Consider the following 14,560-nt stretch of genomic DNA (forward strand, 5'->3'; position numbering starts at 1 on the left):
CCGACTTCCGGCTACGGGCCTGGTTTCGCGCGTGCGCCTCAGGAACCAGCTCCTGGGATCCGGATGCGCGTCTCCACGAGGTGAACGCGAAATGGAGGCCTCGGCTTCTACCCCACCGTCAACCTCAACCGCAACTTCAGCTTCGACTCCAGCGACCCCGGCCGGCCTGGAGCAGCTGGACGAAGAGCAGGTGAGTGGCCTCTGGGGAGGGGCGTTCGGAAGCGGGATGGCCGTGGCCTTGGGCGGCGCGGGTGCGGAATGCGGGCTCCGGGCCGGTGTGGGCGCCTCCGGAGCTTTGGGAGGGTCGCTCGTTCGCGGTGCCCTCGGCTCGCCCGCTGCTTTGTACTCGCGGGTAGACGCCCGCCTCCTCCAGCCCTGCGGCCTGGCTCTCTTGAGTTGGATTTTTTTGTTTTGGCTGCTCCGCGCGGCCTGCGGGATTCTAGTTCCCCGACCAGGGATCGAACCTGTGTCCCCTGCGGTGGAAGCGCGGAGTCCTAACCACTGGACCACCAGGGAAGTCTCTTATCTTGAGTTGGATTGCAGGTATAACTTGGGATCCTGGGGTGAGGTCCACCTGGCTGTGCTTCCCTGCCTTTGACTTTGGCCAAGTCGCTTGATTTTTACCAGCCTCAGTAACTTCGCATTTAAAATGGTCTCTGAGAGGAGGTGATGCACCTAAAGCGCGGTACCCAGGGGGCCTGGCACATAATAAGCGCTCAGGAAATACTAGATGCAGGTGTATTGCGCTTTTATTGGTATTACTGCCTTCATCATCCAGGGCAGGGGAAGCACGTTCTCTCTGTCTCGATGTTATATTTAGAAGAGGCTCGTTTCTGTAGACGATGCTATTAGCGGATACTTAGGTGGCTACATTCCTCTGATTACAAATTGCAGGATCCTAATGGATACGGTTGTGGAGGTTACCTGCTAAAATAGAAATTTATCAGGGACAAATTCTGGGGCGGGGGCAAGTTTTAAATTCGATTGAGATGTAATTTATTTGTGTATCTCCACCTTGCAGATTAAAAAGGCAGTAGAAGCTCTGTTGGCACATTCCAGATCCAGGAAAAACGCAAATGGATTGCTTTTGAATGAGAATGAAAATTTCTTTTTAATGGTGGTATTATGGAAAATTCCAAGTAAAGAACTGAGGGTCAGATTGTAAGTTCTGATTTTCTACCTTTGCTCTTTTTATCGGCTTGGCCATTCCGTGGAACTTTAACAAACGGCAGCTTAGTTTCTGGTGGAAACTTTGCAAACTCAGGATATCTTGAGTTGAAATAATTGTGCCCCCCAAAAACATAGGTCTTCAGACATTCTTAAGTTTTCTAGGATTTCAGATGTGCTTAAGTTTTCTAGAAATGTCACCAGTTTTCTGGATGTTTGGTGGACAGTTTGACCTAAGCTGTTCTATTGAATCTGAAAACCTGGTTTTTGAGAGGACAGAGGTTAGAATAAATGCAACAGCTTTCATATTTTCATAGGATCTGTTATCTTTCCACGTCAAGCTAGTTGCAAGCTAAAATCCCTGAGGTCCTGAACTCACTCCTTTATACAGACAATTAAAAATTTGGCCGTGATTTCCTAAGAGAAAAAAACCCATGGTGATAGCACATTCTTATTGCTAGGACTCATAGGTGAGAGATGCCCTCTCTGCAGAGTTGCCAGATTTAGCAAATAAAAATACAAGCAATTTTTTAGATAAGTAGGTCCCATGTAATGTTGGGGACATAATTATACTTAAAAAATGGTTCAGATTTAACTGGATGTCCTATATTCTGTCTGGTAACCCTGCCTCTCTGTGGAGTCTCTCATTTCTTGGGTGTTAAAAAGCCAGCTGTGCTATAGAAAGCAGTGTGTGGGATAACTTCTTTTTCTTTTCCCCATAAAGGTGGGTGATAGGGGTTAAGAATGACTACAAATTGGAAAGACCCTTTTGACCCTCAGACTCTCTCTTAACTCATTCTCACAAACCGCACCAGCCAGATTGCCTTAGTTATTGCTTTATGTATCTGGGTGCGTTCTTTATTCCATACCTCTGCCCAGGCGGGTTTTTGCTTCTGGAAAGCCCTTACTTTCTCCGCGGTGTTTTTCCAACTGCTCACCTCTTGGTGATTTCTGCCACTTGCCATCTCGTTTGCCAAGTCCTGCTACTGCGGATTGCTCTCTTTTTAAACTGAGGAAATGTTTCCTCAGAACATGTAGGCCTAGAAAGTGAGCTAAACCTTTTTGAGACTCAACATAATTCATGTTTGCTGGTCCCTGTAGGTTTGCTCCGTTTTCTGTTTCTGGTCTTGAGAGTTATGTTTATGGAGCCCAGGGGTTTCTGCAAGGTAGAGTTCTGAATCAGAACTGTCCTGATGAAACTAGATTATTCTAGCACATGGTAGTACGTATGCTTATATAGCAACACGTAAAATAATAATAATTACATGTGCACTACTTTGAGTATCTTTGATTATATTTTAAGTCTTAATTGTATCCCAAATATTAGTTGATGTTTTGGCCTGCAGATATTTGTGGTGATTTAGTATTTGAATGTTAAATCTCTCCTCTGTACCACTGAAAACTAGATTATTTATTTATTTATTTTGCGGTACGCAGGCCTCTCACTGTTGTGGCCTCTCCCGTTGTGGAGCACAGGCTCCAGACGCGCAGGCTCAGCGGCCATGGCTTACGGGCCCAGCCGCTCCGCGGCATGTGGGATCTTCCCGGACCAGGGCACAAACCCGTGTCCCCTGCATCGGCAGGTGGACTCTCAACCACTGCACCACCAGGGAAGCCCTAGATATATTTTTAAATGTTCTCAGTAGTGTATTTGCTTTAAAAGCATGAATGAAGTTTATTGAGATGACAGTGAATTTATTGTGTATTCTGTGGCATATAAACATACATGTTATCAGTTATAATGCTTTATTCCTTGGTTCGTTCTCATGTATTTTGCAGGTCCTTGCCTCATGGTATTCGATCAGATTTAGCAGATATCTGTTTATTTACCAAAGATGAACCTAATTTAACTCCCGAACAGACAGAACGTTTTTATAAGAAGCTTTTGAACAAGCATGGAGTTAAAATCATTTCTCAGGTAATGAATAGCTGTAACTGACCAATGCTAAGCTGTCCATCATGGTAGCACCTAGCCACACATGGCATTAAGCACTTGATACGTGGCTAGTCAGAATTAAGATGTAACACAAATACTGGATCTTAAGGACTTAACATGGAAAAAGAATATAAAATAATTTCTGTAAATTACAGTTAAACATGGTATTTTAGATCTGTTGTGTTCAATAAAATATGTTATGGGAAAAAAGCACATTTCTCAGGTAGGGAGCAGGTTAATATTTTCAAGACAACTAAAAGATTGGATTCAATTAAAGTGACATTCCTGGTACATGTTTCTCTCCTAGGAATTTAATTTTTAACTTAATTTTCTCTTTTTAATTTAATTCTCATTGGCTTTAGGTAGGGCATATTCCCTCTTCCCTGTGACAGATGGGCTGTTGAGGTATGTTGACCTAAAAGCTCAACACGTGCATCAGTAATGATTATATCTTGAAGATTTTATAGAACGCTGCTCCATTGTGTCACTTCTCTCTCCTTCCAGAGCATCCTGGGTTTGCCTCTGACTTGGCACCCCTCCCCCGTTTTGTAGTCATTGGTTCGGTTTCTTTAGCTGAGGTCCCGACTCATTTGCCCCTGTGCCTGTGCTGTTTTAGATACTCACATGTTCACTAAACTGTGACCCCAGGGCATTTTAAAATCCAAATACAAATTGCCCCAGTATTTCTTCTTCTTGTTGTTCAGGTTCTTAATTTTTTGTTTTTATACCTTTTTTTTCCTCTCTCTCTCTTTTTTATCGAAGTATAGTTGGTCTACAATATTGTTAGCTTCAGGTGTACAGCATAGTGATTCAGGGTTTTTTGTTTGTTTATTTTGCAGATTATATTATAGGTTATTATAAGATATTGGGTATAGTTTCCTGTGCTATACAGTAAATCCATGTTGCTTATCTATTTTATGTATAGCAGTTTGTATCTGTTGATCCCAAACTCCTAATTTGTCCCTGCCCTCCCTTTGGTAACCATAAGTTTGTTTTCTGTGTCTGTGAGTCTGTTTCTGTTTTGTATATAGATTCATGTTTTTACATTTTCTAGATTATCCCCCTCCGAACTTTAAAAAAGGAATATAAAGCCTATGAAGCTAAGCTCCGCCTCTTGGGTAGTTTCGACTTCTTCATCACGGACGCCAGAATCAGGCGGCTCTTACCCTCACACCTCGGGAGACATTTCTACAACAGAAAGAAGTAAGTTTCTCAGCAATGACTGGACTTTAGTAGCGTGAAATTTATGGGTGTGTATGTGCTGCTGTAAACGCCTTTGTATTGTTTTAGAGTTCCAGTACCTGTAAACCTTCAGGCCAAGAATTTATCCAGAGAGATCAGTGACTGTGTAGGGGGAACTGTCTTAAACATCTCTAAAAGTGGTTCTTGCAGGTAGGTAAAAGGCGTTAAGGTGTGCCTCTGTTTCATTTTATATTTAATAATGATTTTATAAACTTTTTAAAATAAGATAGTATTAATGAAACCAGACTCTTCTGTTAAAACTAAAATTCATTCTTTAGAAGTATTCAATTCTCTAGAACAGTGCTGCCCCCTAGAACTTTCCAAAGTGGTGGAGATGGTCTATAGCTGTGTAGTCTCATGCAGAAGAATGAGCCACAGATGGCTGCTGAGCACTTGAAACATGGCTTCCACAGCTGAGGATCTGAACTTCTAACTTTACCTGATTTTAACTAACTTAAATTTTAAAAGGCACGTCTGCTGATTTTTACTGTACTGGATGGGCACCCTTTTTTTTTTTTTTTTTAATTTTTTGGATGTGCCATGCAGCGTGTGGGATCTTAGGTCCCCAACCAGGGATTGAACCCGCACCCCCTGCATTGTGAGCATGGAGTCTTAACCACTGGACCACCAGGGAAGTCTCTGTACAGGGCACCTTTAGATGTTTAGGAAAACAGGAGAATAAGCCTGGTTCAGGGTGTACGTGCAGGTCAGTGACAGTGGGCGCACAGAATGGGCAGAGCCCCGTCTTTGTCTGGGGGGAGGTAGGAGCATCAGCCTGTCTCATCCTCATTCTGCACTCATCCTGCCGACAGCCAGCCTGCCTTTTAGCTCCCATGGTGGGGAGAGTGGGGGCTGCCAGGACCAGCGGACCCAGTGGCTGAGCAATGGGCATTTCTGGGCTTCCCCGTTGGCTTGCGGCTGCCCTCTGCTTCAGCTGAGGGGATGGTTTTGCTCTTGGCCAGAAGATGCTATTACACGAGCAACTGTTCATTTTAGAGGTGGCCGCTGTGTCAGGTCAGTGGAGCTATAAAGGTAGCAAGCAGTCCTCCTGGGGGTGGTCCTTTTCAGAACAGCCGCTGCAGGGGGTAATTGCCCTCAGGAAAGCTTGAGGGCTGACTCAGTGACCTGTGTTTTCCAGAATGAAGGTGGAATTCCCTTTGGCCCCCCCCGCTGCCCCTCCCAGCCTCACATGGTTAGGTGCCGGCTCCTCAGTCGCCTCTTGATGGTAGGGCATACTTCAGGACGAGGGCACTTCTAGAACATGAAGGATGATCAGCTTCCTTTAAAATAAATTGAGAACCTAAAGATTTCAATGATTTTACATTAAAAAAAATTTTTTTAGGATTGTGTATTTCTCACATACCTGCTTATGCTTTATTTTGAAAACCAAGTTATTTTTTCAGCTCTCTGTGTCTAATGCTTTATTAAATTTCAGTACCATCCGCATTGGTCACACTGGGATGCAAGTTCAGCACATCGTGGAAAACGTTGTTGCTGTCACAAGAAGGCTTTCACAGAAACTGCCGGAGGTACGGTCTCGCAGGTGCTTCCACTGGCCGTTCGTTTAAAGGAACAAAACACCTACAAATGATGTTACTCTTCTCTCTGTTTCAGAAGTGGGAGAGCGTGAAGCTCTTGTACGTGAAGACTGAGAGATCGGTTTCCTTGCCTGTCTTTTCTTCATTTGTCAGCAGTCGTGGTGAAGCCAGGGGACTACGCACACAAAGTCAGAAGAAAAAGGTTAGTAGAAGTTCACATCCCAGGCAGGTGTAATCAAGGCTGTAAGCGCAGCCCAGGAAGAGAGAACAAAGGCTCAGAAGGGGCCTGTGCAGTGTCAGGAGGAGCTGAGAGGAAGGGGAAAACCGAAATCGAGTCTATTCAGTATTCATACATGGTTATTTATGGGCGAAATTCAAGATCGTATGAGGCTGGCATACCTCTTGGTTTTGGTTTGTAGGTTTTCAGTGCTGCTGGTAATATTGCAGAAAGCCGCATGAGAGAAAGTGGAACTTTTTGCTATTGGCTGGACCAATCTCCTAGTTCATTTGGTCCTTCTCCAGCCATGTTCATCGATGTGTCCAATGAGTTTTTAGACTCAGTCTTTTAATTTTTTGTCTTCTAGAAGTTCTGTGTTTTGTTCTTTTTCAAATTATCGTTACCTTTTTTTGGTTTTCTGTTATCTAAATAGTCTTCCAGTTTGTCTTAATTCTTAGAACCCATTAAGCATAGTTGTTTTATTGTCTGATAATTCAGACCATTAGCCATCTTGGTGATGTAGCGGGTTGTCTCTACCTGCTGGTTCCTGTGTACTTAGTTATTGTGGACTGTATCATGGATAGTCCATTTGGAAAATTATTTGTAGAAGTAACCTGAGGGGTGGGATGAAGATCTTTCCCGAGAGGATTTAGACTTATGGCAGCCAGCCACCTTGGGGCACTCTCAACCCAGAACCACCTAGAAGCACACTCAAGGCTCGAGGTTCCCTGAATGATTCAAATCCACCCACAGTGACAAATCCTCACGACTCTGCCCCCTGTTCATCTCTATCCTGAGGGTCCGACTCATTGGGGTCCGAGCTTATTGTAATGAGGTTTTTACTTAGAATCCCTGCCTGGTATGGACATTAGGATTTGATTTCTCCACTTCACACCCCTGCCCTCCTGTGCCCAGTCATAACAGCTGTTAAAAGTTAGGGATCAGCAAATACTCTCGGGGCAAACATTTCTTACAGTGTAATCAGCTCATCAGTGCTTTTATGAAAAAAGTTGTTAATATTTTACCCTACTTTTTACTTGTTTTCATAATCCAAAATAACATAAACTGCTGTTACTGGAAACAAGAAGTCTGAATTTTTTGCTGTTTGTCAGATTCAGTTGAGGGCTTGGTGACAATGTTGGAATTGCTGGTTAAAATGGAATTTTGTCACAGTTATAGATGTTATCTAACAGTACTCTGTGGTAAGGATAATGGACCTCTAGCTATGTAAACTTGCTACTGTGTTAACTCTCAACCACAAACTCAGGCAGGAAAAAAATATCAGGGTTTTTTGTTTTTGTAGCAGCTTCACGGAGATGTACAGTCACCCATCTCATACATGGGGGGATTAGTTCCAGGATCCCCCGCAAGGATGCCAAAATTTGTGGGTGCTAAAGTCCCTTATATAAGGCAGCATAGTATTTGCACATAAACTACACCACATCCTCTGGCATCCTTTAAATAATCTTTTTTTTTCTTAATATTTATTTATCTATCTGTGTATTTAGCCAGCTAGCTATCTAGCTGTGCCGGGTCTTAATTGCGGCACGCAGGATCTCCGCTGCCTCATGCGGGATCTTTAGTTGCAGCATCCGGGATCTAGTTCCCCAACCAGGGATCAAACCCGGGCCCCCAGCAGTCCCAGGAGCACGGAGTATTAATCACTGGACGCCCTTTAAATCATCTTTAGATTACTTATGACTGATACAATGTGAGTGCTATGTAAATAGTTGTCAGAGTGCAGCAAATTTAAGTTTCGCTTTTTGGAACTTTTTGGAATTTTTTTTTTTCCCTTGAATTTTTTTTTTTTTTTTTTGTGGTACGCGGGCCTCTCACTGTAGTGGCCTCTCCCGTTGCGGAGCACAGGCTCCAGATGTGCAGGCTCAGCGGCCATGGCTCACGGGCCTAGCTGCTCCACAGCATGTGGGATCTTCCCGGACCGGGGCACAAACCCGTGTCCCCTGCATTGGCAGGCGGACTCTCAACCACTGCACCACCAGGGAAGCCCCCGTGAATACTTTTGATTCACATCAAAAGTATTGGTTGAATCTGCAGATGTGGAACCTGCATATATGGAAGTTCAACACATCACATACTATACAATTCTGGATTATTTGTAACTCGCCTGTAAATGAGGTTGACTTCCACACAGCTGGTGACTGCACACTTCAGATACCCAGATTCTGAATATAATTTACCACATAAAATGCATCTTTGGCTGGGACTCTGAGGCAAAGCAGAGTTGGGGTTCAAGTGCTGGCGATGGGACTCATGTGCTTGGATCTTGTACAGGTCAAGGCCCTTTCAGGGATCTTATGGATGACCTGACTGCGCGTGCTAAGTCTGTGCCATTTATTTACCAACAGAAGAGTCCCCCATTAAAATTATGCTTTTTTTTTTTTTTTTTTTTTTTGGTAGGTATCAAAGAAAAGCCAAAAGAAGAAAGAACGTCTTAAAAGACAGCAGGAAAAGAAAGGAAACAAGAAGCTTATGAAACAGGCTGGAAAGGCTGCACCAGCCCCGACTACAGATGCACCGGCCCCCAAAACTGGTGGTGCTCCAGCCCAGGACCCTGGACCCCAGAAGGAGACCGGTGGGGTGAGCACCCTCGCTAAAGCTCAAGACAAGTCTGAAGATGAAATCCCACTGCTGGTACCAGTGAAGGAAACTCCAGCTGCAAGAAGCATAGAGGTATTTTCATTAATATTTAATATCCATCATGGACGGATTCCAGGGCTCCGTGTGCCAGGCAGGCACTTGGTGAGGGACGGGAAGTGCTACGCAGCTGGGAGGCATCGTTTATAAAAATCTGTTCTGCCAGAGAACAGATGTGAAGTCATGGATGAAAAATACTAGGGTAAATCCCAAGAACCCCGACTGACTCTGTCCCCCTCCTAAATAGTGAAGCGATGTGTAGTCAGCACAGCCTTTTGTGTACCTTGGAATCAAGGGAGACTCGGCCATATTAATAATTCTAAAAAACATTGCCTGTGGTTTTGAAAAGCAGGTTCAGTTTCTGAAGGTGAGTCCTCAGTCACCGCATAATTAGTTTCAGAAAATTTGCCAAGGGAAACTTGGGTGCTGGAGTCTGCCTCTGAAACCTTTCAAACACCCCACCCTGCATGGTTCTTACAGAAATCTGACTTCATGGGTTTCAGAGGAGGTGATTTAAAGGAACTGAGTTTTTTTGTTTTGGGGTGCTTTGATAATGTGTTTTTGTTTTTGTTTTGTTTGGCCGCACCACGAGGCTTGCGGGATCTTAGTTCCCCAACCAGGGATCGACCGCGTTCCCATGGCAGTGAAAGCGCTGAGTCCTAACCACTGGACAGCCAGGGAATTCCCATTTTGATAATGTTTTTGCTCATACTCATAGTATCTATCCAAATATTGGGGGGAGACCTCTTGAAAATAAGGAGAGAAATGGGTCCCTAAGAGAGTAGAGGGCTGCCCTCACCATGTGCGCATGAGACACATGGCCCCTCGGCACAGCCCATTAGAGTCAACCCAGGGCTGTTACTGCACTTTACCTATTAGGTATTTTTTCCTCACAGTACTCCTTAACATCTTCAACGGAGTTATAATTTTCCTCTGCTAGTGAAATATTCCTTTTACAGTGTCCCCAAGCTGCTAGTGAGGTTTTTTTAAAAAATATTTGAAATTAATGTTGATCAATATATTAACTGTAGGCAGTATAATTGTTTCCAGAAAAAGTAAGCTATATTTGTTATAATGGGACTGGCAGGTAATGTGTTGGAAATTAAAGAGTGGAAAGCATAGCTTCCTGAGTGGGTGATACGCATCGAGAGTGTAGAAGTGTTGGGTGTTCCCTGGCAGTCCAGTGGTTAGGACTCAGCGCTTTCACTGCCAGGGGCCGGGGTTCGATCCCTGGTCAGGGAACTAAGATACCACAAGCGACGAGGCGAGGCCTAAAAAAGAGTGTGGAAGTGTATATGCCCTTTGAACCCATCTAGGGAATTTGACGAGGGGAAAGATATGAAAGTTTCAGCATTGTTCACTGTAGAAGCAAAAGTGAGAAAATGCTATGTACCCTTGCAGTAGTTTTTATAAAGTTATTCAAGATAACGTTTAGTACGAGTTTATAGTGCTTAGGAAATACTAATGAGATAGTTGGGGAAAGAGCATAATACTTGGCTTTTAAATACATACTCATGGGGAAAAGGTAGTGAATAATATTAATATTGTGTGGTAAAGTTATTAGAGAGTTTTGTTTTTTATATTTTCAATGTTTTTCAAATTTTCCATCTGTTTTATGTTAACTCAAAAACAAAGTTTTGTTGGTTGTTTTGTCTATATAACCTCCTTCTGTGTGGGACAGAGTCCATTGCTGGAATGTTGTCCTTGGATCATCAGCCACATCATCTGGGGTGCTTGGAAAATCCAGGATTTCCAGTCTGGAACACGGTCCTCCCTTTTGCTAACGGGCACCCCAGTTGGTTTTCACACACACTGTTACGGAACCCCCTGCCGTAACCCACATGCGAGGAATTTACAACTGGAGGTGAAGAAGAGTCAGTATTTAGGTCACAGGTCTTCCCACTGTGCTCCCAGTGCTTCTAGGAGTCCTTAGCCGCAGCCATAAGGAAAGATGGTTAGACCAGGGAGGTGCCAGGGTCCTTTTTACAGTCATTAATAGTGGAGTACAGCTGCCTTTCAAAATGATTTTGAGGCAGGAGGAAAAAGCCATTCCTCATTCATCGTGCTGCAGTTTCCCTCTTAGGGGTTCCCTAAATTTTAAAAACAGTGACTCTTAGAGTTACATCATCAGTTGTCTGTCCCACACCACACCCACTTTTTTCTTTTTCTTAGACACAAAAAGGTGCTGCAGGAAAGAAGTCTCCAAAGAAGAGTCCTGGTCCCAACACACCTCATGGGAAGAAGAGAAAGGCCTCCCCAGCTTTGGAGACCCCAACAGCTCTGGAGTCCAAGACCCCAGGTAAAGGCCCAGGGAAGAAGGCAAGAATCAAAGAAGAGTTGGAGAAAGAAAGAACCTCTTCGCTGGGGAAAAAAGACCCAAGACAGACTCCTAAAAAGCCAGAGGCCAAGTTCTTCACTACTGCTAGTAAATCTGCGAAAAAAGCTCCCCGTACCCCCAAACAGTGGCCCAAAAATCCCAAAGTACCCCAGTCAACCTAAAATCAGAGACTCAACCAGCAGGCTACTCATCAGAGCTATCTAAAGAGCCTGTAAAAAATACCTGGGTCCTGACCCCTGTTGGAACCGCTGAGTGAGGCCTAGACTTAAATAGTTTTTAAAACCTCCACAAGTAATTCTCATACATGTTCATGGGTGTAAGAACCAGTAGTTTGAAGTAAATCCATTTATTTCATTGCTCTTTGTATTTGCTAATGCAGTAGAGGGAAAATACAGTGCTTCTCTGTGGTTGTGTTTTTTTATTATTAAAGTAAACATTTGTTTCTCAGTATAAAATTGGCATCCCATGTCTTGTTGGTTTCACTTGAATGCCTATGATGTGACCCTTTTCCTCATCTGCTTTAAGCCATTTGTTCACATGACAGCTCCATCACAGTAATCTGTGCAGACACATCCAAAGCTTGTTTGCAGGCCACTGATGGGCTCACTGCGTGCAAGTCAGCCGTGGCCCTCATGCTGAGATGGGTCTTAGAAAAGGCCTTGGAATCGAAATTAAAATAATGGATTCCAGGACCCAGATGGTGATGAGCCAAGGTTGCAGATCACTGAGTTAGCATACATTTGTTGGGGGAGATTAACATGCAGTCATTCACAGAGGCACTGGATCGAATCCTGAACGCTGGAGGCAAGAAAATATTTGTCTTCCATAAGCCTTTCCATCTTCCTCCAGATTCCTCCTCACCCTAAACAGACCTATTTTTATGTGACAGCTCTAGGGTAGGAAGCTTGGGAGAGTAGACTCTTAAACTTCGGGTCATTGTCAAATATATCCTGAGGCAGTACGTGACTTTTCAGGTACTCGGCCTTTCCCTGCATTTGAATTGGGGTACGCATCTCTAATAGTGAGTGACATAGTCAGTGTAGTATAGGAAAGGCCAGTGAGGCATGCTTTCAAAGGTAATAGGGTTCATGAACATAACGACTAAAGGAATCAAAGCTTCAGATGGTTCTCCAGCAAGTCAAGGAGTTGAGACAGCTTTTTAAATCATGAAAACCTCTGAAATACAAAATAATTTGTTTTTCATTCTACTGTCCTTTTAGGCCTGTAAAAGTGAGTATACTACATTTAATGTAGGGTTTTAGTGTAATTGATTTGTTTACCATAGAAACTTAACTTATTCAAAGATGAAGATTTAAGTCTACTGCTTTGCTTAGGGCAAACTTACCTACCTAATCATATAGTCTGTGCTCTCCATGACAGTTTTCTGGGGTTAGCTGTATGTTTTTTTAATCCCATCCTCTAGCCAGCTGAAGATTTTGCAACACCCAGTGGTTCTTTGGCCTGTAGCTTAGTCCCTGTTGAATACGAAGCAGATGTTTACCTTCCTGTTCCACTGTGCGTCTAGTTTCCCTCTGTAGAAATTCTCATAGCTCTCTATGTTGAAAAGAGCAGATTTACTTAAGTTTCTTGAGCAGGATGATAGTTTTTTGACAATTGAAGGCCACAGTTGAGTTAGAGATAATTCTGAATTGTAATGAAAATGTTCACATCATGGTGCTAGATTTCCAAGGCTTAAGTTTGGGAGGCACCTTACCTCATGGCTGCGAGGGCTGGGAGCCAATAATGGCCTATCCAGGGGCCAAGAGGAGTACTGGAAATCTGTGCAGTAAATTACATTGTTTTGTCGGATAAGAGGTCGAGTATGTGGCTTATGTTTCAGTGGAAATCAACAGTGGGTTTTCTGGATTCATCCTCCATGCCGTAGAGATTTAATGGACAAAACCAGATCTGGTGGGAGAAATTTGCCATGTTTTTGTTCTGAAGAAGTAATTGAATCTTAGTTAATTTGTTTTTTAGGAACTGTAATAAGCATGGAAATTTTAATATTTTAAATGCCTTGAATGTATTTAAGACTGTCCAAGTGTTTAATAAAGGTTACATTTTATTCATGGTCTTGAGAAATATTTGAATGCAAAGAAATTGCTAAGTCATTTTGTCTTGTCACCAGACCAAAAACACTTTATGTACTTCATTCAGTTCATGGATGTTTAGGGTTTAATTAGCAAAGAAGTCTTTTGTCATTTAATTAAATATTTGAAGGTTCTGCACTACGTGCATTTTTATCTCTTAAATTTGCTATGTTTTCCTTGCCTGCAATTAGTGTGTTAGTAGTCGCAGTGCCAAGATTCCCAATTAGGACTTTAAGAAATGCGAGAAGCCCTCATCGGTGCTTGGATCTTAAAGGAATGAATGCATGTAATAAAAGACCACAAATAAAATTTTGCTTATAGTGATTTCTGTATAATGGTCCTGGAGAGAAAATGGCAAATTATTTAGGTGGATATATTTAATCCCAGATTCTACATCTTAGTTAACACTATCTTGAAAGGATTAATCCTTGTTTGTATAACCTGGGGCATTTTCTATACTAGAAGCTACAGGAAATAGGGCATGTGTATGATTTTGACTCACCTAAAAAGATGTCTCTTAGCTATCTAAAAGATGTTAGCTTATGTGAATCAAACAATCAACTTTTCATTACAGATTTCCCTCAAAATCTATTCCTCCAGTGTACTCAACCTTAACAGTCTCAAAAACTGTTGAGCTCAGCTGTTGAGCTACCAAGTTTTTATTTCATTCGCTCAGCCAGCCACTTACCCACATACCCTTTAACCATTAAGTTTCTACAAACTGCCAAGGTACTAGATTTGAAAAACTAATACACAAAACACAGCTTTGCCCTTCAAGAGATGCCCTAGTCTAGTTAGTGGAGTGGCATCCTCAGAATTTTGATACAGGGGCACAGTTTGGCTGCAAGGAGGTGGGCCCAGGGGTTAGGGAACTTCTCTTGATGTCTGTCAAATGTTTTAAATGTAGAATATGCTTTTAGAAGGAAGTGCTAGTGGAGATCGTAGGAAGGGACTAGAAAAAGAACCAGACATATAGACCAATGGAATGGAATAGAGAATCCAGAAATAAACCCTTGCGCTTAAGCTCAGCTGATTTTTTTTTTTTTTTTTTTTTTTTTTTTTTGTGGTACGCGGGCCTCTCACTGTTGTGGCCTCTCCCGTTGCGGAGCACAGGCTCCGGACGCGCAGGCTCAGTGGCCGTGGCTCACGGGCCCAGCCGCTCCACGGCATGTGGGATCCTCCCGGACCGGGGCACGAACCCGCGTCCCCTGCATCGGCAGGCGGACTCTCAACCACTGCGCCACCAAGGAAGCCCTCAGCTGATTTTTGACAAGGGTGCCAAGACAATTCAGTGGGAAAAGACAGTCTTCAACTAATGGAAGATAAAATGGGATCCTACACCTAAATGTAAATGCTTAAAAGAAAACACAGGAGTAA

General features: G+C 43.2%; 1 protein-coding gene across 2 annotated transcripts; it reads left to right on the top strand.

Annotated features, from left to right (window-relative positions):
- The first annotated feature begins 33 nt into the window (after window positions 1-33).
- RSL1D1 (ribosomal L1 domain containing 1) lies at window positions 34-13,164 on the top strand. Of its 2 annotated transcripts, none has more exons than XM_004325167.4 (9): window positions 34-190; window positions 1,022-1,161; window positions 2,947-3,085; window positions 4,158-4,306; window positions 4,394-4,495; window positions 5,781-5,874; window positions 5,960-6,085; window positions 8,519-8,791; window positions 10,928-13,164. In XM_004325167.4, exons 1-9 carry the CDS (start codon window positions 92-94, stop codon window positions 11,252-11,254), a joined length of 1,449 nt encoding a protein of 482 aa, XP_004325215.3. In that variant the 5' UTR covers window positions 34-91; the 3' UTR covers window positions 11,255-13,164. The 2 variants fall into 2 exon arrangements, with proteins under 2 accessions (XP_004325215.3, XP_033695018.1); XM_033839127.2 differs by lacking the exon at window positions 34-190 and adding an exon at window positions 231-543.
- The last annotated feature ends 1,396 nt before the right edge of the window (window positions 13,165-14,560 follow it).

This window comes from Tursiops truncatus, chromosome 15 (assembly GCF_011762595.2).
Source record: "Tursiops truncatus isolate mTurTru1 chromosome 15, mTurTru1.mat.Y, whole genome shotgun sequence".
NCBI lineage: Eukaryota > Metazoa > Chordata > Mammalia > Artiodactyla > Delphinidae > Tursiops > Tursiops truncatus.

Bases quoted from the DNA above. Each gene is read 5' to 3' on its own strand.
- RSL1D1 (XM_004325167.4), top strand. From the start codon at position 92: ATGGAGGCCTCGGCTTCTACCCCACCGTCAACCTCAACCGCAACTTCA. The intron at 4,307-4,393 runs GTAAGTTTCTCA...GTATTGTTTTAG, and splicing joins CATTTCTACAACAGAAAGAA to AGTTCCAGTACCTGTAAACC. The intron at 5,875-5,959 runs GTACGGTCTCGC...TCTCTGTTTCAG, and splicing joins TTTCACAGAAACTGCCGGAG to AAGTGGGAGAGCGTGAAGCT.